Source organism: Chiloscyllium plagiosum, unplaced genomic scaffold, assembly GCF_037043375.1.
Source record: "Chiloscyllium plagiosum isolate Xiang-an unplaced genomic scaffold, Cpla_swu_hap1 HiC_scaffold_34, whole genome shotgun sequence".
Lineage (NCBI taxonomy): Eukaryota > Metazoa > Chordata > Chondrichthyes > Orectolobiformes > Hemiscylliidae > Chiloscyllium > Chiloscyllium plagiosum.
In genome coordinates, this window is record NW_028270172.1 from 24420384 (window position 1) to 24443990 (window position 23607).

At 41.6% G+C, this 23607-nt stretch overlaps 1 protein-coding gene across 2 annotated transcripts in view; it reads right to left on the minus strand.

Moving 5' to 3' along the window:
- The window catches only part of LOC122564453 (sodium/hydrogen exchanger 3-like), a 126527-nt gene extending 103454 nt beyond the window's left edge, over nt 1-23073 (minus strand). For both annotated transcript variants that reach the window (XM_043719351.2, XM_087978549.1), the window contains exon 1: nt 22836-23073. In XM_043719351.2, the coding sequence (XP_043575286.2) occupies nt 22836-23073 (238 nt within the window). The remainder of the gene's footprint in view (nt 1-22835) is intronic.
- Between the last annotated feature and the right edge of the window lie 534 nt (nt 23074-23607).

The following is a 23607-nucleotide window of genomic DNA, read 5'->3' on the forward strand; positions in this document are numbered from 1 at the left end:
ACAGTGAGAGTTTTTTTCCTAGGATGATGATGCTGGTTTGGATGAGGGGGCATAGCTGCAAATTGAGGGGTGATAGATTTAAGACAGATGTTAGAGGCAGATTCTTTATTCAGAGAGTGGTAGGAATGCCCTGCCTGCCAATGTAGTTAACTCAGCCACATTAGGGGCATTTAAACAGTCCTTGGATAAGCATATGGATGATGATGGGATAGTATAGGAGGATGGGCTTAGATTAGTTCACAGGTCAGCGCAACATCGAGGGCCGAAGGGCCTGTTCTGCGCTGTATTGTTCTATGTTCTGTGTTCTATAAACTAAACTAGTCCCACCTGCCTGCTTCTGGCGGAAATCTCTCCACACTGTTCCTATTCATGTACTTATCCAAATTTCTTTTAAACATTGTAACTGTACCTCATCCACCACTTCCTCAGGAAGGTCATTCCACACGTGAACCATCCTCTGTGTAAAGATTTGCCACTCATGTCTTTTTTAAATCTCTCTCTTCTCAACTTAAAAATGTGCTCCCTAGTCTTGAAATCCCCCATCCTAGGAAAAAGACGACTACCATTAACTCTATTTATACTTCTCATTATTTTATAAACTTCTATCAGGTCACCTGTCAACCTCCGATGTTCTAGTGAAAAACGTTCCAGCATATCTAGCCTTTCTTTATAACTCAAACCTTTAATACCCAGCAAATCCTGGTAAATCTCTTCTGAACCCTCTCCAGCTTAATAATTTCCTTCCTATTTATGAGCAACTAGAACTGCACACAGTACTCCAGAAGAGGCCTCACTATAGTCCTGTACAACCTCAACATGACTTCCCAACTCCTATATTCAAAGGACTGAACAATGAAGGCAATCGTGCTGAATGCCTTTTTAATCACCCTGTCTATATGTGACAAGAACCTCAAAGAATTATGTACCTGAACCCCTACATCCCTCTATTCTACAACACTACCTAAGGCCCTACCATTAATTGTATAAGCCCTACCCTTCTTTGTTATACCAAAATGCAATTTCTCGCATTTAACCAGATTGACCTCCCATCAGCCATTTTTCAGCCCATTGACCCATTTGATCAAGATCACTTTGTAATCTTAGATAAGAAGACCTAGCTTTGACAAAGGGTCAGTTAGACTCGAAAAGTCAACTCTTTTCTCTCCTTACAGATGCTGCCAGACCTGCTGAGATTTTCCAGCATTTCCTTCTTTTGGTTTGTAACCTTAGAAACCACATAATAAGTGAATGGTCTCACCCTCTCTACAGCCATGTAAAAACAGTACTGACATATTTGATTGTCCACACTATGGGTTGTAGCCAATATAATTGAAATACCATAGGGAATATTTGATATTCAACCAACATTCCAGTTCTGATTATCTTTCTGATGGCATAATTTGTAATTCTATTTTCATGGCATGGCAAGTTTGGCATCCATCATCATTTCTGCTGTCTTCCATTGAAATGGTGAGAAATAAGCGATCAGTACATAGATCATTGAATCACTACAGTGTGGAATCAGGCTACCCAGCTCATCATGTCCACACCATCCCTCTGAAGAGCATCCCAACCAAATGCACTCTCCTACCTTTCTCTGTAACACAGCATGGTTAATCCACTTAGCCTGCGTATCCCTGGGTACTACGGGCAATTTAGCAAGGCCAATGTACCTAACCTGCACATCCTTAGACTGTGGGAGAAGACTGGAGCACCTGGCAGAAACCCATGCAGACGCGGAGAGCATATGCCCACTCCACACTGACAGTTGCCTGAGGGTCCCTGGTACTGTGAGATGGCACGGCTAACCACTGAGTCACCGTCCCATTCCATGTGAAGGGTATTTGCTTTTACTAACTTCTTGGAGATATATTTAGATATGCTGTAGAGAAACCATGAAAGAAGTCACCTGATTTTATGAAATCCATTTTGTGAAGTTAAAGGTCCATATTTTATTCTGCTTTCTAGAACTGAAGTGTCCTCCAATAAATTTCACGGACATATGACATGACTAACAACATAGATAACATTGGCACAAGTTTTCCTCAGTATCTAATACGACTGTAGAAATATTATTTATTTTTGAGCTTGGTGCTGAATATAAAGAAAAGAGCATTGTGTCATATTAAAACAAATCTTTATGATTTCAGTTTTACTCTGCTAGTGATACGTGAAGCGAGGTACATCAGGTCAACATTCATAAAGGCTATGGAGTCTGAGATGATATTAATAGCACTTAGATTGTAGAAGGCAGATACATGTCTAAAGTGTCAGATTCATTGACCACCTCAAAAGAGTAATGCATTGTCTAATTCACCATTTCTATGTCATACAGCGAATGGGTTCAATATCCGCTCTTAAGTCAATTCACTCAACAATATCATCTGATTCAAGTCTTTGCAGATCCTACGATACCTTGACACAGATTGCCAAAGCCAACTGTCTCAAAGTTTGCGTTAGTGGATGGTGTGTTGATAGAAAGACTATGACATTACATTTTCAGCTCTGAATTCCAGGCAATAAGGAAAGATACTGTTGCACATAGGTTCTGTTATCAAGCATGTTAATACATACTTTAGTGGGGCATTCAAGTTTGAATCCCAGCTTATGAAATATAATTCCAGTTTATGTATGAGTTGCACCTATTCCCTCAAGCTAGATGCTGCATCTGAACCAATGAAAACTTTCACAATCTGGGCACGGTTTTTTAAGGTATGTGACCAAGTGGACGTGTTGATGAGACTGCCACCATACCTTTTACTGTAGCCTTTGCACTTGAGCTGGTTTAGTCAACTGAATCAGCAATCTGAGTCTGTGGGTGCATTTCTGTTCAACCTCTTCAAATCAAACATGGCAGGTTTGGTTAGTCTGCAAGGACATCACTTTTTCAAAGGTTAATTTGTCATCTTCTATGATGAACTCTTATTCCCTAATTCCTGGAATTGAATTTTCAAATTATTGGCTATGAATGAGTTAATTGCTTAATGTGGCAAAAATGAGGACTGCAGATGCTGGAAATCAGAGTCTAGATTAGAGTGGTGCTGGAAAAGCACAGCAGGTCAGGCAGCATCTGAGGAGCAAGAAAATTGACGTTTTGGGCAAAAGCCCTTCATCAAGAATGAAGTGCTTTTGCCCGAAACATCAATTTTCCTGCTCCTCGGATGCTGCCTGACCTGCTGTGCTTTTCCAGCACCACTCTAAACTAGAGTCTAATTGGTTAATGTGCCAAATTTATTTGTAAAAGCCAGTTGCTGCAATGATGCCACATATTGTTTTAGAACCTCACATCTTTTTCTCAAGCATCTCTGGCAGAATGTATATTATTCAATCTCATTTTTCTTTGACTTGAATTATTTTTCGAGAGCACTTACTCTTCTACAAAACGTATACATCTTCTCTGAAATGCTGTAATATTTGCAAACCCTACGCTCTGAGGCAATGTATAAGACGTGCCTTCTTGCCATCCACAACTATACCTGGATTGCACAACAACTTTATTTCTAGCAAATTCTCCAGTTTGTGTACTCGTCCGCTCCTCCTTAACTAATCAAGCACAGTGAACAACAATAGTAAACAAACTCACATAATCAGACATGGAACAATTGGACATTATAATATACGTTATTTACAGTCACACACGTATGTGCTCTTGACCAAGCAGCCAATATGTGCATAACTGGAGCATAGCAGAAATTGGAGTCCTTAGAATAACCAAATAAAAGCTTTTCTTGAAAGGAAACTGGGTCATATTCTTAAGTGTAAAGTGCATTTCAGAATGACAGAGTGAAAAACGAAGCCAACAGCAGCAGTCTGTCAGCATGCCTTAGGATTGTGCTAGAAACTCTCTTCAAATCCAGTCAAAGCACCTGCATTTACTTAGCAGCTTTCAAGACAAGCAAACCATTCCAAACTGTGTTGAAAAATAATGCCATGAGATATATTACAATTGATCAGTCAGGGCACCGATTTTACATCTTATCTGACAGTGCAACACACCATCAGTGCTTCACTGGAGTGTCAACAAAGATCATGCCCTCGAGTAGATTTCTAAAGCACAATGAAACAAGTGCATTGGGAAAATTAAAGACCAACCAGAACTTCCGAAGTAAAATATATAAAATATATAACTTACTTTCAAAGTTATGTAATGCATAATTGAGCTACAACAGACAGGAAGCTGCAGGTCCGATTAGTTGAGCTTAGGTAAAATGCTAAAGTTGAATTTTAGTAGTCAATTGTGGTTCAATTGGTAGCACTCTTACCTTCAAGACTAGAAGTTACTTGACTGAATTACTAATCCAAAGCTTGAGACAAAAGCCTATGCTGACACCACTACAGTATGGATAGTGTGTTTCACTGTTGGAGGTGGCATCTTGCTCAGGAGCTGCTAAACAGGTCCCAACCTCCTGCTTAGGTGGAGGTAAAATATCCCTGTGGCAGTATGGCAAGAAGTGCATATGTCCAGGCTAAAATGTATCCCTCAACAACAGTGCAGAAAGAGGTTATCAGTTCATCGTTGCTACTTGAGGGAACTTAGTTTGTACAAACTCTCTGCCGTATTTTCGATATAAAGTGACTCACTATAAAAGTATTTCATTAGCTGTAAGATGGTCATCATGAAAAGCACCATACAAATGCAAATATTGCTTGCCTTCTGCATCAGAAGATGCAATGTTCAAACTCTGCTCTTTGCATGTTAGTGAATGAAGAATTATGCTTCTGATCCAGAAATTAATTTACAAAAATCTGTTGGAGGTTTAAGAATAATTATGTAAACGATAAGTCAGTGCAACAAACATTAGACAAGAGAAGAATGCACTCCTTGGAGTATATACGTCCGTCACTCTGAATCAATTCAACATTATTAGAAGTATGCAGCTCTCCTCATAGGCTGTTCTCTTCATGATTGGTATATGTTTCCCCCAATTTAAGGTGCAGAATAAGGGTTATCTATCTTATTTTACGATGCTTCAGCCCAATCCACATCCACCAACCTGTTGTGGAAACTCTGTTCACATTTTGACAACTGTTATAAATTGTAGCGAAGCAACTGAGACAGCCTTTAACATTCTAAAACAATTAACTAAGTTCCCGAAAGTTAATTTACCATATCTCCCAATATCAATGGATCTTTTAATAAATTTAAGTATTCAAAACTGGATCCATAACTTTGCAAAATCTAATCACTTCTTTTTGGCATACATTATCAGTCTACCAAGTTTCTTCGAAATCCATCCATTGATTTTTGAACATTTTGTTTACGGACTAACTGCCAAAAAACATTATCTCCATCCACCTTCAGGGTCAAGATAACTGGAAGTGCGTACATATATTTGAGCAAGTGTTTTTTTTTAAAAATCAGCTATGTTCCTACAACGTAACCGTTAGCAAAACTGAAAAGTGCCATTCCTGCCCCAATCCCAGTTGGAACAGTGGAAGAGATCAAGACGTAAAAAAAAGTTAAAGTTGTAGGGGGGGAATGCTTCAATACGATTGAACGCCTTGGGGATGAAAGTGACAAGTTGCCCCAAAGTAAGATCTGCCCACAGAATAGAGATGGTTGTGAAATGACATGCAAACAGCATATGGTTTTCTAATCCAGAGGGATAAAATGCACATTAGATTGGAAGTGATACATGAGTTCTCTCACAAAAAGAGCATCTAGGATCTTCATACAATTTAGGTGCAGGGGTAAAGAAGCAACTTGCTGTGTGGGAAAGAAACAAGAGAAGGTCAGAGCAAAAAATATTCTGATGGCATGATTGTGTCTGAAAGTAGAATGAAAGGAACAGGTGCCAGGTGGTGTCGAGGTGTCAGAAAAAATGATCTGGAAAATAAACCTGAGTCTCAACTTGCCATCTTTATCAGTCTGCTGTACTTGCCGTGTTCTGCTCATGTCTTCCTTTCTCTCACATTTTCTTAACGTGGATTTCCCTCTCATTGTTCTACATTACAATGTTTTTTATTTGTTTATAATGTATGCCCAACTTCCCACAGATTTCTCCATTGTAACAATTTTCCCCTGAGCATTTTGCAGGCTAACCAATTGATGTAGTGTAAATAAACCGCATTCCTCATCAGGCTCTGCTCCCGCTTCTGTTCCCAACCAAACAAAACTAAAAATTGCTTTCACTCAGATCAAAACACAAAATAAATAATGTCCAAACCACCAATGCAATGTTTGCAATGACTGACATGTTGATATTTTATGGTTTGTGTCATTCCTGGAGGAAGTATTTTTCCAGTATGGAATAATTGAAAATGTCACATCCTCCTGATGGTGTTCGCCATGAGACCTAATGCCAATGGGAACAAATACTTTTGGGTAACTCACTTTTATTACACACAGGTATACACAACACACGGACAGACACACATGGACGGACATGGGAAAAAAATTGATTGGGATCAGTAGCAATCAGATTCTCCACATCAAAAAATTATCCAACCAAATGTTGAACGGTGACACGAGAACGTCACTAGCAAGTAGCAAGTGGCCTAGGAGCATGAATTAACATCTCATTCTCAGTTAATCTCATCTCTGTTATATCCAGTCTCCCATTCTCCCACCCACCAGATAGAAATTAGATGATAGCAATTTGAGATGAAAGTCAAAGCAATAATTGGTGACTTCAGCTCACCCCTTGATCTTCTACCCCTCCATCATGAACAGCAGTCACCAGTATCTCAATGCACACTCCATGGACAGTGCCTAACTGGGCCTCCCATCCACGTTCATTGGCATCGTAAATAAACCATTCTCAATGCATCCTCATGTCAAGTCTCCAATCCACATACAATGCAGCTTTACACTTCATTGTTGCACTTGCTCCTTTCATTGGAATGCAGCTGAGCGAAGACAGTATGTGGAAGGGGAAGCACACAGCTCACGGACTGGATCAGGGAGCATCTCAGAACTCCATGCCTGCTCTCTTGGTGTACATTCACTTTGTGCCTACTTCAATGCTCACAACATCCCTGCCTTTGCCCTATCAGCCTGATACAATTGTGATAATATATCCTTTCAATTTTACTCCCCTTAAGATACCTATCTCGTCTCTGCAGAGCCAAATGGACCTTAGCTTGTCTAGAGTCTTCCGTATTGCATAAAGCTGATGTACAACAATTACTCACCGCAATGCCTGACTCAATACACACAGTCGTTTTTTAATATTTTCTTCTATCAATGGTGTATTGTTAATTTCTTTGAGCTTCTTACACACTGGTAATTCTTCTACCATTAGTATCCACGAAACAGAGAACTTGCAATGAGCGTGCAGACTAGCCTCAATGTCAGTGTACTAATACAATGGATTGGTAAGCCACTGTAAGCTGTTAAACCTGCTGTCAGATACTGTACTGTTTTCTGAGTCAAAATACACGCTTTATAAAATTCCTAATAGCAGGATGTTGGCACTAACTCCAATGTTCTTGAATTTGAGCATGTGTTTGGCCTTCTTGTTCAGACATATGCTGAATGTAGTAAAGTCTCTAACTGTGATCACATCCACACATTATGCCACATTTGCAATGTATAAAGTCTGCTTGCTTTCACCTTTGAAGAGCTTTTTTCTCAGCATATTCTGTTGTAGTACCAACCTCACGCATGTGTTTGCACTTCTTTTGACTCCTTCTAACTGTTTGCACACACCTTTCATTTGATTATAGCTTACAGCAACTACTGATCATAGTGTCATCAAAGGATTTCCTGTACTGATAAATCCAATGCCCTTTCAAGCTGCATGCCTTGCGGTAGCCTTGAAACATCAGACAATGCCACATCAGGTGCCGGACACCACACTGCCCACAAGAGTCAGTCTGTTTTGGTGCCTTGGCCAACTTCACTAACAGTCCTAGCCACATCTAACGCTTGCAGGTGTCAATATCATATTCTTTTTCTATAATAGATCTGCTAAGCTATCATGGAAACTGACTTGTCGGAGAGGATCATGGAACTTACTATTGCCTCAGTGCTAAAGTAATCAGTCTCCATCTTCATTAAAGGCATTAGATTAGAAGTTGACCAACTGATTCCTTAGGCTATAGTTCAGATGCCATTAACTCTGAATGGTAGATCCTGAAATTCACTTTGCGCAGATTTGATCTTCCAGTATATTCCAGAACTTTTTCACTCTCATCACATAGACTCAATTTGATGGAGTCTCTCAGTTCCAATGGCAATTGTTATCTTCACTGCTTGTCTGTCGGATTCAGTGGCAGATTTATCCTAGTGTCAACTATACCTTCATGCTGTTATTGGAAAGTTACCATGATAATAAGCTCTGCCATTTTAAATAATTGCTGTTTATCCAAGTTGATATTCAACTCTCAAACAGGGTGGGAGCATTCAATAAAACTGAGTCACCAGAAAATGAGATGAAGAAACAATGTGATGGAGACAGGCAGGAATAATCATTTTCTTTAGGAAAGCCAAAATATGAAAAGTAGGAGCATCTTCATTAGAAATATATATTCGATCCATGTTCCTGAATAATCAAACTGCCCTTGAGCAGAGTAACAATATTGAACTGAATGATTTTGTTTGAAATATTTGCAGCTCTGACCAGAACACTCTTTATAAGATCATGGACGTCTCAATTAAACCGGTAATGGACCACAAAGCAGCTTCAGTGGCGATTGTTTGCAGTAACAGGCCATTAATCACAGCACTGTTGAAGACATTGGGCTGTTACATATCACATACAAATGTCAGACACATTCATTCGAGAACATTTCCACTCGTACAATAGATGACCTAATTGCATGATATGGCACACAATTATCACGGCCCAGGTTTTTATTTTACCTTATCTGTGCTGAGTTTGGCAGTTCTCGACAATTCATCTCAACACCCAAGGGATGGAGAGGAAGGGGGCAGGAAGGAAATTGAAGCAAGATAGTGAGTACTCAACTGAGACAAGATGAATATTTTCACCTGCTATCTATTAAACCAACAGCAATTAAACCACCCCAAATTAGATATGAACAAGTCAGCTGGATGTTGGAGAAATTGTGTTTCAGCAGTCCTGCAAAGTGTTTTTTGATCATGCCCAAAATGTGGCTGTCTCAAGAATTCTAAAGCCCTGAACTGAAACATAAAACAATATGACACAGGACATTTAAATTGTAGCTTGTCCATGGAATTGAATCATGGACTTGTTATAACATAGAAGGAAGCCATTCTGCCCATCATGCAGGTGTCATCTTTCTTCAAGAGCAGTTAGTTAGCTGAGTGTTATTGCCCAGCTTTCTCTTTAAAGCCCTTGACATCTTCCTTTCTCAGATAACAATCCAATTCTCTTTCAAATGCAACAACTGAAACTGCCTCTGCCAAACTATCAGGCAGTGGACTCCAGACATTGACCATTTTCTACACAAATAGAATTTTCCTTCATGTCACCATTGATTCCTTTGCCAACTGCCTTAAATCAGTCCCTTTTGATTCTCAACAATTTTACAAAGAAGAGTTCTCCCCATCTAGTCTGTCCTGATCTCTTGTGATTTTGGTAGCTCTCTGAAAACTCCCCTTAACCCCATCTTCTACAAGGAAAATTATGACTGAAGCTTCTTAACTGAAGTTCCTCATGTGTGAAACCCTTCTTGTTAATTTTTTCTGCACCCTGATAAATTCATACCCTTCCTCAGGTATGCTGACCCCAACCAGACACTGTATTCCAGTTAAACCAACATTTTATGTTTATTTAACATCACCTCATTGCTTTTTTCCCCCTCCCTTGATGCTCCTATTTATAAAGCTCAGGATAATGTATGCTTTATTACTTTCACTCTTAACCTGTCCCACTTCCTGCAGTGATCACTACTGCTATTCTTTGTGCCTCTGGTGTACTCCCTGTATTCCTGATGAAGGACTTATGCCCGATACGTCGATTTTGCTGGTCCTCGGATGCTGCCTGAGCTGCTGTGCTTTTCCAGCACCACTCTAATCTAGAATCTGGTTTCCAGCATCTGCAGTCATTGTTTTTATCCCTCTGGCATACAACTGAACCAAACATGGAGCCATGGACGGGGGTCTGCCTGCATTCCCTAAATGAATCAACTCTTCCATTCATGTAAATTGCCAGAAATAAATATTGTTTGGGGAGTGAGATATACTTGGGGAAACCTGCATTATATGCCTTTTTCTTTTTGCATCCATTCTCTCTCTCCATGCATATTCTTAAGCTGCAGGGTGGTTACATTTATAAAACATCCTATCTATAAAGCTCTCAATTACACGGAAATACTGTAGTGATGACAATTGCTATTCAAGCTCTGTAAGTCAGAGTTTGAGCTGCTAGAGTTGGTAATACTTGCCTCATATGGTTATACAAAAGCATGACCTCACACTTTTCAGGATTAAATTCCATCTGCCACTGTTCTGCCCATTTGTTTGTATTGTCCTATCATCTCGGGCTTTTTTCCTCACTATTTACCCCACCACCAATTTGAGTTATTTGTGAACTTACTGGTCATGTCTCTTATATTCATGTCCACAGCACTAATGCGTACAGCAAACAGCAGATACCCAGCACTGAAACTAGGAATATACAACCAGACACTCATTCATCCAGTCAAAAAATTTAGCACAGCCAATCCACCTAACCTGCACATCTTTGCAATGAAGGAGGAAACTGGAACACCCAGTGGAAATCCACACAGACACAGAGAGAGCGTGCAAATTCCACATAGGCAATCACCTAAGGCTGGAATCAAACCAAGGTCCCTGGCATTGTGAGGCAGCAGAGCTAACCACTGAGCCACGGTGCCGCCTTATGCCACTGAGCCAACATATGCCAGGGGCTGGGCTTGGAGGGAGAGTGGGCAGGCGCATGCTCATGTAGACAGTTTGGGTGGGAGAATGCAAAGCCTATGGAGTTCGTGGGAAGAGCTATCAAAAAAGGGATCTGGATATTCAGGGCCTCACCAACAGAGGTGAAAGTTTGAAGTCACTAGCCAATGTTTCACTGCTGCTTTTCTGTGTCCTGGAAGTCAAAAGTACACAATGGGAAAGAAAATAGCTGCAATCAAACTCAGTGTGGGTTCAGTGTGGGCTCACCCTGTGAGGGAGGGACACACCAATATAAGGCTCTTTAAAAGGAAATAACATTACACACAGACCTATGCACTGTACAGGACACAGACCACAAAGTCCCTAATTCACAGCCAGCACACGCGTTAGCTCTCTGTTTGCTTTGCAGCTCCCTGCCCCAGAAGTCGCTGTCCAGTTCACTCCCACCAACACCTTTGAGAAAGAATGGGGATGTTGTAGGATGATGGGAGATCAACAGAACACGTTGCCCTGTACCAAAGACTGCGGTGCTGGAAAAGCACAGCCAGTCAGGCAGCATCCGAGGAGCTGGAGAATCAACATTTGTTGCGTATATGTTTTCTTCATCTTGCTTCCACATGCTGCAGCAGGCTCTCAATGCAGATATCAATCCATGCTACACGCTATGTACCCAAGAGGTTGGTTATCATTGTGGCGCAGTTGCATGTTGGGCAATAGTGAGACGAAAACAACCGATGTAGAGGCAAAACAGTGAGGTTTATACAAATGTGAGAGTTCATGTACAGTTCATTGTCCCCCCATGCGACCAAAGTGCCCTCAATAGTTCTTTCTACTTTTGCTCACTTCTCTTATGTGCTAATTTCACAGCCAAGGATGGAGACAACCTGCTCAGCAGTGGAGCCCATTTACACCGGAGGTTTGGTTGGATGGCCTTGGGGGTATATGTGTCTGGATGGCCCAGAAATGCAAATGGGCTTTCCTGTCAGAAGCAAGTAAACCTTCCATGGGTTACAACTTGCATGGTAAGAAGTAGGGAGCGGGGTGGAGATGTAGGGTCCAGTGTGAGAGGAGGCTTCTGAGGAACCTGCACGTGTTCTCTCCTCTGGCTGGGTACCTCCTGGCACTGCCCTGTCTCCTTGTGAGGAATGAGAACCTGCAATGAGTGCCAAATTCTACAAAATCCCATCGCTTTCTGTCCTGAGGATCAAAGTGTGAGCACTTGCCCAGCATTCTGAGGGTATGGACCTGACTCATCAACCTGCCCAGGGAGGCAGCCAGAGGATCACATCGGTTTTTGAACTTGTCCACCTTCTGGGCTATGGGGGTTATTGCATCAGACATAACAATCTGCTGCTCCTGCTCCACCCTGTCCAGACTAACAAAGACCCAATATAAGGCTCTTTAAAAGGAAACAACATTACACACAGACCTATGCACTGTACAGGACACAGGCCACAAGGTCCCTAATTCACAGCTGGCACAACGTGTTAGCTCACTTGTTTGCCTTGCAACTCCCTGCCCCAGAAGTCTTTGTGCAGTTCACTCCCATGAACACCTTTGGGAAAGAATAGGTATGTTGTAGGATGGTGGGAGATCAACAGAACACCGTGGGCGGCACGGTGGCATAGTGGTTAGCACTACTGCCTCACAGTGCCAGAGACCCGGGTTCATTTCCCGCCTCAGACGACTGACTGTGTGGAGTTTGCACGTTCTCCCCATGTCTGTGTGGGTTTCCTCCGGGTGCTCCAGTTTCCTCCCACAGTCCAAAGATGTGCAGGTCAGGTGAATTGGCCATGCTAAATTGCCCGTAGTGTTAAGTAAGGGGTAAATGTAGGGGCATGGGTGGGTTGCGCTTCGGCGGGTCAGTGTGGACTTGTTGGGCCGAAGGGCCTGTTTCCACACTGTAATGTAATCTAATCTAAACATGTTGCCCTGTATCAAAGACTGTAGTGCTGGAAAAGCACAGCCAGTCAGGCAGCATCCGAGGAGCTGGAGAGTCACAGGGTGCTCTCCTGTCTGGTATCCAGTAGCCCTCCAAATCCCACCGATCTGGGTGGTTTCTACCTCAGCCTGTTGCTGAGGTGAGGTGCTCACCATATTGCACTCCCAAACTTTCTAAAGCTAGTATTTCCATCAAGCTCTCACTATCTATAGAAGCTGCAGGATGTAAGGCCTCCTCGGTCAGTCCTTTAGGAAAATGATGCCCCTCCTTTGCACCATCCCCTCGAGCAGGACCTTCAGCTCACTGTTGGAAAATCACGATGCCACCTTACCCTGCTCCGACACGTTCAGATTCAATCTTTGACCCTGAGCAGGGCAGCATTGGAATGCACAGGTGCCAAAGATCTGGTCTTTGGGAAGGTACCCAGTGAGCGGTGATTTGTTCCGGGAAGGACCTGTTGTTAGCTCGAGGTGGAATCAGAAGAATGGATGCCCTGGAGCAGGGAAGTTAATTAATGATGTGTGTTTACAGCACAAAGTCTCCTAAAGAATCCCGCAAAAAAAACCCGAACATTGAGCCTTATTTCTTTCAAGTTACGGACACAGTGTTGAAGCCCCAAGCCGTGCTTTCCACTCAGCCCACCCATGCAAAGTGCAACTTCCTCATCTCTTCCGCGGTTGTCCACCCTTCAAAACTGAAAATAGAGAGCCCGAGTGGTTATTTATAATGGTCAGGTTCACAGAGCTGGGAATTCTCCTACTCTGTGGACCTGGCCCAGGAATGAAAATCGCGGCCAAAGCTGGAATATTCAGCGGCTGTCCTCTGATGTCATTTGATTTTTTAATCTTTCATTTCAATGTGTCCATGAGCCCTATATCACCCTGCCCCCATTGCACCCTCCTCTGTTTGCTTCTCCAGTGCCTGACTCGATGAAATAATGTTTCCCTACTACCATCAAAACATTTGAAGATTTTTTTTTAAATGTCCTCCCAGCGTTAGGTATGTTGTGCCGCATTAATAAACCCAGAGAGCTTTTAATAGCACTTTTAATTTGAGCTTCAATTCCCTGGATAGATTCCAACTCTAAGCCTCATGCAGGCATGTTCAGTTCTGGGTTTTCCCTGTCTTAGTTCATTCACACAGTCAATACAACATAAGGGGAAAAGGTGGATTCCCTTTCTTAAACAGTCCAAAGGTGTTCATTCTGTTCTCTCTGCTTATTATAATATTCTTACCATTGTAAAATTGATTTTTAAGAAAACATTTCAAGACAATCTGGCCAAAAGTTTATTAACAAAGCAAGCATGCATCACAATTTCAAATCTAACTCAAAAATAGATCACACTACAATTATATTTCAATGTATTCAGACTGCAGAGGTTACAATAACTATTATTACTCTAACTTATCCGAACCAGCATTATACTCTAACTACAAGAAAATTACATTCTTCTTGAAGAATGCCAGAAACAAATTCTGATTGGTGCATGAAAGAGTTGTTCCACGTTGTCAACATAAGTTAACATTTAAGTTGATGATCCCAAAGAGAAAACAAAGTGTGCAAATTAATTAATTAATCTACAACAACTCAATTAATGGTGATTTGTGAAAACATTGCAGAACATCAGAACCCCTTCTGTAATGAATTTACTGGAATCAATGATTGTCAGCTATACAGCTGAAGCAATGAGTTGAGGACAATGTTTTTCTGTCAGCTTTGGAACTATACTAAGTGATTAAAAACAGATAATGTTGGAGATGCTCAGCAGTTCAGGCAACATCTGTGAAGAGCAGCAAAATTAATATTTCAGGTCAATGATGCTTTGATGCTGACTTGAAGCCATTAACTTTGTTTCTTTCCATTGATGATGCCTGACTTGCTGAGCATTTTCAGCTTTACTTATTATTTCAGGTTTCCAGCATCTGCAATATTTTGGTGGTGTTGTCTTTATTCAGTTCAGCATAGCTGGCAGAACATCTGTCCAAGTGTTAGAATATTGTGAGTTTGATACACATTCTTGGTCAACACTGCAGTGCAATATTGAGGGAATATCTCATTGGCAGACTTGCAAAGGAAATACTAATCTATTTTACAAAGTGAGTAGACTACTAGAATAATTTACTGGATGCAAAGCATGTTGCAACATTGGAAGATTACGAAAGATATTATGAATGCAAGTTATTTTCTTCACTTGTATACAGAGCTTCTTGTCGAGGAATGACTGCCCTTAAAATTAAAATTACCATTTTATTTGGCATCAAAAGGCATCTCCAGCTGGATTATGAAGTTTTCAGATGAATATCTACAGACAGATTCAAAGGGGGACATTAAAGGAACACAATCTTTGCAACATCTTAGCTATATTATCTTTTTAAGACTGAATTACTCTGCTTGGTGTGGAAAATCACCTCCTGATATTAATTTCAAAGTTATCCTTCATTAGTTTGAACTTCTGTCCTCTTGGTCATATTCCCAATTTTAAGGTGATACAGTATTCCAGATTAAATTCGTCTACGATATTTATTTATCCATTGATGTGTTGGCATTCATTAAATCAGACACAACTCTTGGGTTTGTACATCAATCCTTTGTTTCTTCTTTAAAACTTTGTTAATGCAAAATTTTAGGGGTAAGCGAGTAATTACCAAGGATTATTTAAGCTTTAAAGGAAAGAAGAATCCTTCATATGCTGAAGAGGATGATATAAGTGTTCTCGATCAAAGGAGGGGAAATATAGCATTCTTGTTCTCTCCCAGAGCAAGACGCTATACTAGCCAGTAAGATAAGGACAGGCAGCTCTTCCCACTCCAAAAAGCATGGAGTCATACCCTTTCTTGCGTGCTCCACAAATAGGATAGCTTTCCATCTACCTTTAATCATAGTTTAGAAAACCTTCCCCACTTCAGTGTATGAATTCTATAATATTTATCATTGCTGAAATGAATACACGGAGAATTTACCAAAGACAGATTCCCATGCATACATTTATGTGTCACTCTCTCCTTCTTCATCTCTTTCTCAGGTTTCTTTACAACCTTTTTCTCACTCCTACATTTTACCCAAGGTTTATTCCAAACCAAACTCAGCTTGGGTTGCAAGGCATGAACTGTGTTGTATCAAGAAAATTGATATGTTTTTGCAGCCAACACAACAGTTTATAACAGTTTAACACAGCTGGCAGGGTGTGAAATTTACAGCATGTATATTGGCTGCTGCACTCGTGAGTGTCACGAAAACAAGACATGACACAAGTTCAAGTAATTAGTCTTTAAATGCTTGAACCAATCTAGATTTTTCTACCAATATAGGGCAGAAGAGTTTAGAAACCATGAAGGAAGAGCTTGTATTGTTCTCTGAGGAGATCTCAGAAGTTGATAACTAATGAATTATTTTTGAGACATAAGTCCTGATATGGAGGCAAGTACAGCAATGAACTTTATGTAACTAGGTGTCACAAATAGCAAAAACATTTTACAACCTGCAAACTAACCTGTTAATACAGTGTTAATTAAAGGATAAATATTGGCCTAAAATATGGAGAAGAATTTCCCTCCTGTTCTTCAAATATGTTCAGGAGATCTTTTACATTAACTCCAAGAAGGCTTGGTTTGATGTCTCTTCTAAAAGATGATGTGTTAGCTTTAGACTGTATGTTCAAATTCCTTAACCTCTAATTGATTCAGCGACAAGACTACTATAAACAAGGCAAGGCTATATTGGAACTAACACCATCTGAAACAGCATTAAACTTCAATTGTTTAAAATCCATGGACATTCCAACCTTCATTTCCTTCATTTATGAAGCCACCAGAATCTAGGGATAAGTAATCTTCTACTATCTTGCTTCTGGATAAACAATAACACAGTTGTAAGTTGATAAAGAACATATTGAACTGTGATATGACCAGATGCTAACAGCATCTATTTGCACTCATGCTTCATTGACATTTAAACAATGCTTTCATTTTAATGAAGAAATAATATTGTAAATGCAGCTGCTGGGTTAGCTTATTGTTAAGACACTTCCTTAAATATTACCAACTCATACAGATTCAAAAATATCTATGGACATGCATCAAACCTCACTCAAAGGATGTTCATTCAGCTAAGGTGCCAAAATACTATCAGAACTTGCAAAAACCATATCCCTGCATGAGTCTGCACCTTTTTTTCCCCTCAAGAGGTGCATGAGTCTTTCCTCCACCCATTTTGAGTTTGTTCATCCCCAAATCTATGATTCTATGATTCATTCTATGAAAAGAGCTAACAGCTGTAACATTCCAATTTCATGGGGAACAATGGCCCTCTGGTACTTCGCTCTAGTTTCTATTCTTCATTCATGGCTTTGCTTTCGGCACCAATCTATGACATGGTGGACAAGACAGTTCAATACAATCCTAGCCTCACCTTAATACCTTCCAATTTCTAGCATGGACCACTGAATAGGTGATCAGGAATAGGAACCTGAGACAAATTAGTCCATTCCCACTGTAAAGTACCTCCTATCCCCACAGAGGCAAGATCAGCTAATTCTCCACAAGCAGAAAGCCTAACTGCGGTAGTGCTTATTTTTTCCCCAGCACCCATGTTGTGGTGTGCAGGTGTGAGACACAGTGAAAGACACAAGGTGCATGAATCTTTATTCAGTTTCCACCACCAGGAAGAAAGGAAACACCCGAGTGGCCAGTGACAAGCAGTGCCCTTCACATCAAAGGGCAATGCTGTGTGATCAAACAGTGAAGGGGAGGGTAGGAATTAAATCAAAATAGAGTTGGAGGGGGAAATAATGCACTCCACTCCCTGTGGCGCCCACCTCTCCCTGAACAACTCCAGGGTATTGGTGGCCACCGCGTGCTCCTTCTCCAGAGACACCTGGGCTCTAACGTAACAGCGGAAGAGGGGCAGGCAGTCGGCCCTAACGACCCCCTCCACGGCCCGCTGCCTGGACCTGTTTATGGCCAGTTTGGCCAGGCCCAGATGCAGACCCATGAGGAGGTCTTCAGACCTGCCCTCCCTCCTCCGTACCGGGTGCCTAAAGATCAGGAGCGTGGGACTGAAGTGCAACCAAAAACAGAGAAGGAGGTTTTTAAGAAAATCAAAAAGGGAGTGCAAACGTCCACACCCAATATACACATGGTCCACGGACTCCACAGTGCCACAGAACAAGCAGTTGGGCTGGGAGTCCATGAACCACTGCAATCTGTGGTTGCAGGGGACCGCTGCATGCAGCACCCTCCACCCCAGATCCCCGAGAGAAAGGAGGAGGACTCCCGCGTAGAGAGCCCTCCACTGGGGATCCCCACCGCCCAGTGGCAAATGGGCACGCCAAGGCGTGTCCGGATGGTGGATGAGGGAGAAGAGGTGGACGGTGTGCAGCAGCAGTCAATACAGGGCCCGCCTTTTTGCGTCCTTAAAAGGGACAAAATTAAAATTCCAGAGGCGGCTCAATTTGTGGGGCACAGGCTCCCATGGGAAGTACGGGACCTTGGGGCCAATGTGAAATTCCATCCGGGCAGGGATGAGCGTGGATGGGATCCCACCGCGCACCTAAGCATGCTCCAACTGGTGCACTACGTCGGGTCCGAGCACCGCCATTTTAAGACATCGGATGGCAGTGGCCACATACCGGACGTCTACCGCTGCCCTGCTCGCTATGTCCTGCAGCAGCGTCCAGCCCAAGCCCCCAGCATCCAGCACGTCCCCGACTCTGGTCACCCTCACTGTCACGGCCCACCCCTCTGACAGCCACTCGCATCCGCGAGTACGGAGGTGCAGATTCCTGAGCAACAGCTCCCTGACCACAGCCGCTACTCCTGCCGGATTCGACCATGTTCCAGACAGTGATCAGGTCCTGGAAAAGACAGGCTGAATGATCTTTTACAATGTGGCTCAAATTCACACCAAGTTGTGGATTCTATCAAGTGAAGCATTGGGTGTATTACAAGTATGGGAGGTCAAAGTACTCTAATTAATTCTTTGAATTAGAATCAATTTCAATTTAGTATCAATTGAATTGATATCAACATATTATAAGGTATTTTAAAGTTGAAATTCAAGGATTTTGTGCCTTTGCAAAGCACAGTAAATAATTGAAATGATAGGGTTTTGATTTTAAAATGTTAGTTAATTTCATTTATTTTTTAAAAAAAACAATATTTTTTGATTGTTGTCCTTTAAAATTAAATCCTTTTTTGTAACTTTACCCCACATCATTTAGCTGTGAAACCTTTTTTGCAATTGAGGTCAACTTATTATCTAGGTTGCTCCCATGGCAGGCTGATGATGCAGTTGGGAGAGAAAGGGACCGGATTTTTTTAAAATGCAGGAAAGCAGACAGTAATGCCAGGGTCTCTTTCAACACCTTACTTAATGAAGGAAGGGTTTATAGTTTTAAGAAAGTCTGGGTCTACGTTTCCCTTTTTTGGGTTACTGACATGTTACCCAGAGACAGAAGTCCCAAAGACCTCATTCTCAGGTTTCTAGTGTTAATAGTCAAATACAGCTTACCGAGAAAGATGTGCTGAACAGTAAAGCAAATGCAAAGTGCAGCAAATTGAAATGACAATGGTAAATGAATGATAACTACATACAGTAATATATTGTTTTAATCCAAGTGATCACATACCCACCCCAACCCAAACCATTAATATTGTCCTAATTAATGTCACAAATAGTAGTCTTCATGACTATAACCCACTACAATATCCCTTCACGACCTCTGCAAACTCAGTGCAGCCTGCAATGTGTTTAGCCATTCCACTTTCTTTCAATACCTTCCCTCTATTTTCCAACTGAACAGTACCCCCTTGGTTGCTTGGCTTTTCTCTTACTTATTTCATCATGGCTTTCTCACATCCACCTATGGCTTCTTCTTTGCAACCCCATCCTGATATATTTATAATTCCCCAAAAAACTATCCTTGGTTCTCCCCTTTCCATAATATGCATGTTCTACCCAAGAAATATCATGGAAGCAGGTTCCACGTATGTACAGGAGACACCCAGCTCTACATACTTACCTAACACTGGGTCTTGCAGGCTACAAGTTCCTCAATCCAAATATTGAGAAACCATAAATTTTATTCAACCACAAGCTCAGTACTTTTACCAACTAATGGGGAAGGAGGGATTGGTGGATAGATGGTATTATAGTGGCAATATCTCTGGACTAGTAATCCAGAGGTATAGGCTAAGGCTGCAGGTCATAGGTTCAAATCCCACCATTGCAGCTTGAAACTCAATGGGTAAATCAAGAATTGAAAGCTACTTTCAATGATGGTGACCAGGAAATTATCAATATTTGCTGTTTTAAAAAAATTGGTTCTAATGCCCTTCAAGAGAGGAAACATGTCACACTTACCTGGTCCAGATCCACAGCAAAGTGGTTGGTGCTTAACAAGCATTTGAGATGCTGCTAGCAAGCCACTCCACTTAAGGGCAACACGAGACTGGTAATAAATGATGGCTTTGTCAGTGATGACCACATCCCAATGAATGTTTTTTTAAAAATCAACCACTACCTCTCGCTACTATCTCAGATTATTTTCACACAGATGGCTTATTTTCCATGCACCCAGCTTCCAGTCACTTAACCTCTCCATCATAAAAGGTTGCATAATTTCACTTCAGTAACACCAACAACCTCTGTCTGACATTACAAAAGTCCTCAGTCATACCTTGATCCCCTCTAGATTCAAAAGCCGTCATACTTTCCTGGCCATTTTCCCCACTTCCAGCCTCCTCATAGCACATTCTCCTCACTCATCCAACATCATCCATCTTGCAGTACCTGAAGTTTTAAACTCCCATTCAACTGTTTAAATTTCCTGCAATCAAAATAGAAAGTGCTGGAAATACTCAGCAGGTCTGGGAGTATCAGCAGGGAGTGGATTCATAGTTAATATACATTTTATGTGCAGTCATTAATATGACCTCTGTTTCTACATGCTGAGTGCATTCAGCAATTTCTCTTTTAATTTTAGAATTACAGCATCTGCAACATTATGCCTTTGTGCTTCTATCTCAAATTCCAGCCCATTAAGGTTATCCTTGTTGTTCATGCTTTCGAACCCTCCTCCCGATAACATCTTATCTATCGCTGCAATCTGTTTTGATCAAATCTCTGTAGCAATAGAGATTTTGTATTTATATGGTGAAGTAACCTAGAAAAAAATTCTTCATTGCTACATCTCTCTATTAATTCCAAATTCTTTTGAATAATTGCTTTGCAATGAAAACATGGTTTATCACAAGATAAACAGCAGGGATTTGCAAAGGGCAGAACTTATACACTTAATGGTAAGGTCCTGGGAAGTGTTGCAGAACAAGGAGACCTTGGGGTGCAGGTGCATAGTTCCTTGAAAGTGGCATCCCAGGTAGACAGTGTGGTGAAGAAGACATTTGGCATACTTGCCTTTATTGGTCAGTGCATTGAGTATAGGAGTTGAAAGGTCATGTTGCGACTGTACTGAACATTAATTAGGCCACTTTTGGAATACTGCATTTAATTCTGGCCTTCCTGCTATAGGAAGGATGTTGTGAAACTTGAAAGGGCTCAGAGAAGATTTACAAGAATGTTGTTAGGTTTGGAGGGATTGAGAAATAAGGAGAAGCTGAATACACTGGGACTATTTCCCTTGGATCATTGGATGCTGAGGGGTGACCTTAAAGAGGATTATAAAATCATGAGGGGCACGGAAAGGGTGAATTGACAAGGTCTTTTCCTCAGGGTGGGGAAGTCCAAAGCTAGAGGACATAGGCTTAGGGTGAGAGGGGCAAGATTTAAAAGAAACCTAAGGGGCAACTTTTTCACACAGAACGTGGTACATGTATGGAATGAGCTGCCAGAAGAAGGGGTGGAGATGGAACAATTACAACAGTTAAAAGGCATTTGGATATATATGAATAAAAAGGGTTTAGAGGGATACGAGCCAATTGCTAGCAAAAAGGATTAGATGAGTTTAGGATATCTGGTTGGCATGGGCGGGTTGGATGGAAGGGTCTTGTTCTGTGCTGTGCATCTCTCTGACTCCAAAACTCTAAATAATGAGCACTTAATTTATTTTCTCAGTGAGCTTAGTTGAGGGAATAACGCTGTCCAAAATCACCGAAGAGAACTCTCCTCCTCTTCTAATATCGTTGGATCTCAAACAACCAATTATACAGCGACCGTGGTCCTTTCACTCAGAGTTTTAAAATGCACAGGCATAAAATAGGTTCCTCACCCAACAAAAACTAACACTCTGAATCAAATCAACGGGGTGTCCCACTTTCACTACCAATGCCACAAGTCAACACACAAAACCCACTTCCGATACTCTTCACACATCTTAGTCCCAGTCTTGGTTGCCATGCCAACAGGAGCAATAGAACTGACATTCCAGGGTAGCTTTCTCTCTGGCCCCCTGTCATTTGATAGGCTCTCCATGCTAAGAGCTGCTTTAATCAAGGGATTATCGACTGGGTCACCTATTATCAGTCCAAAACTATTTTCACCAACAAGAACAGCGAATAACTTTAAAGAAAAATTCCACAAACCCCTTCCACCTCACAAAAGCAAAAACAAAATGCATTTGGAAAAAGCTTATTGCGAGTTAGAAGCGTTGAATAAATACAAGTTACTATTAGCATTTTACAGAGAGCACAGTCTTTTATGGGTTAGATGAACCCAATGTGTTACAAAAAATAACATGCAGAAGCTGAATCCTTGAGGGATTTCCAGAACCGTTAATAACCCAAGCAGAAGACTAGGTTAACAATTTAAAGCGATACACAGATTTATAAAATAATCGGATTTAAGAATCCCTCTTCGTTCTGCTGGTGGACAGTTCCCTCACTGGAGCAAGTCGTCAAGATGTCAGATTTCCGCTGAATGTCCTTACCTACCTTTCCCAAATACACTTTCTGGTGATTTGAGTCTCGGATTTAGATCTACACCTGTATCCCACCCGGACTAGGATGGTTCCCCCATCCAGAATGGTAAATGGATTCAGTTTAGACATATGCATATGTCGGTTCTCCACTGTAACCATCATGAGTGGGGAATATTTCAAAATGAACTAAACAGCTGTGGGACATTTCTGCAGATCCGCACCATCCACTCACCTGCCTGAGCTAAACTGGCCACTAGAATCCACAGTGCGATGACATAAGGGGTTTGGACATTCTCCCAGTGAAAGGAGACGATGTGAAAACCGGTCTCGTTACCCCCGTGAGACTCTCCGTGTTCGGTATCACTGTCCGGGTGTCCCTCATCCAGCGAGCTCAGAGCTGCCGGGCAGCACAATAACACAGCGAGGGCTGTCAGCAAAACCCAGCCGACCACACTCCTAGCTCTCCCCATCACCTCAGCGTGTGTGAATGTGTGTCTCACTATGTTCAAGCTTTCAGTGAAACCGGTTCCAACTATTTAAAACCACCCCTCCCAGCCGCCCTATTTATTAAGGCAACCAATTAAAAGGTGAGGAAGGAGTCAATTTGCAGCTCCCTGAAAACATCAGGGAAGGAGGAGGAAAGGGGGTGGTTTATATCTTCACGCTTTGTCATGTACCTCAAAACATTCCTTTCGATATTTCATAAAACAAACTGTCGATGCTGTGAATCTGAAACAGAACCAGAAATTGCTGAAGAAACTCTGGCAGCATCTGTGCAGAGAGAAACATTTGGAGCCCAGTGACCCTTCTTCAGAGCACAGAAACGTTGACTCTGCTTTCTCTCCACAGATGCTGCCAGACCTGAAGAGATTCTCCAGCAATTTATTTTGGTTTCTGTTGATGTGTTGCATCACAATGTTGGACATTTCGTGTCCCCAGAGCCCAAGGTAGCTCAGTGGTTAGCAGTGCTGCCTCATACTGCTAGGGGTAAGTTTGATTCCAGC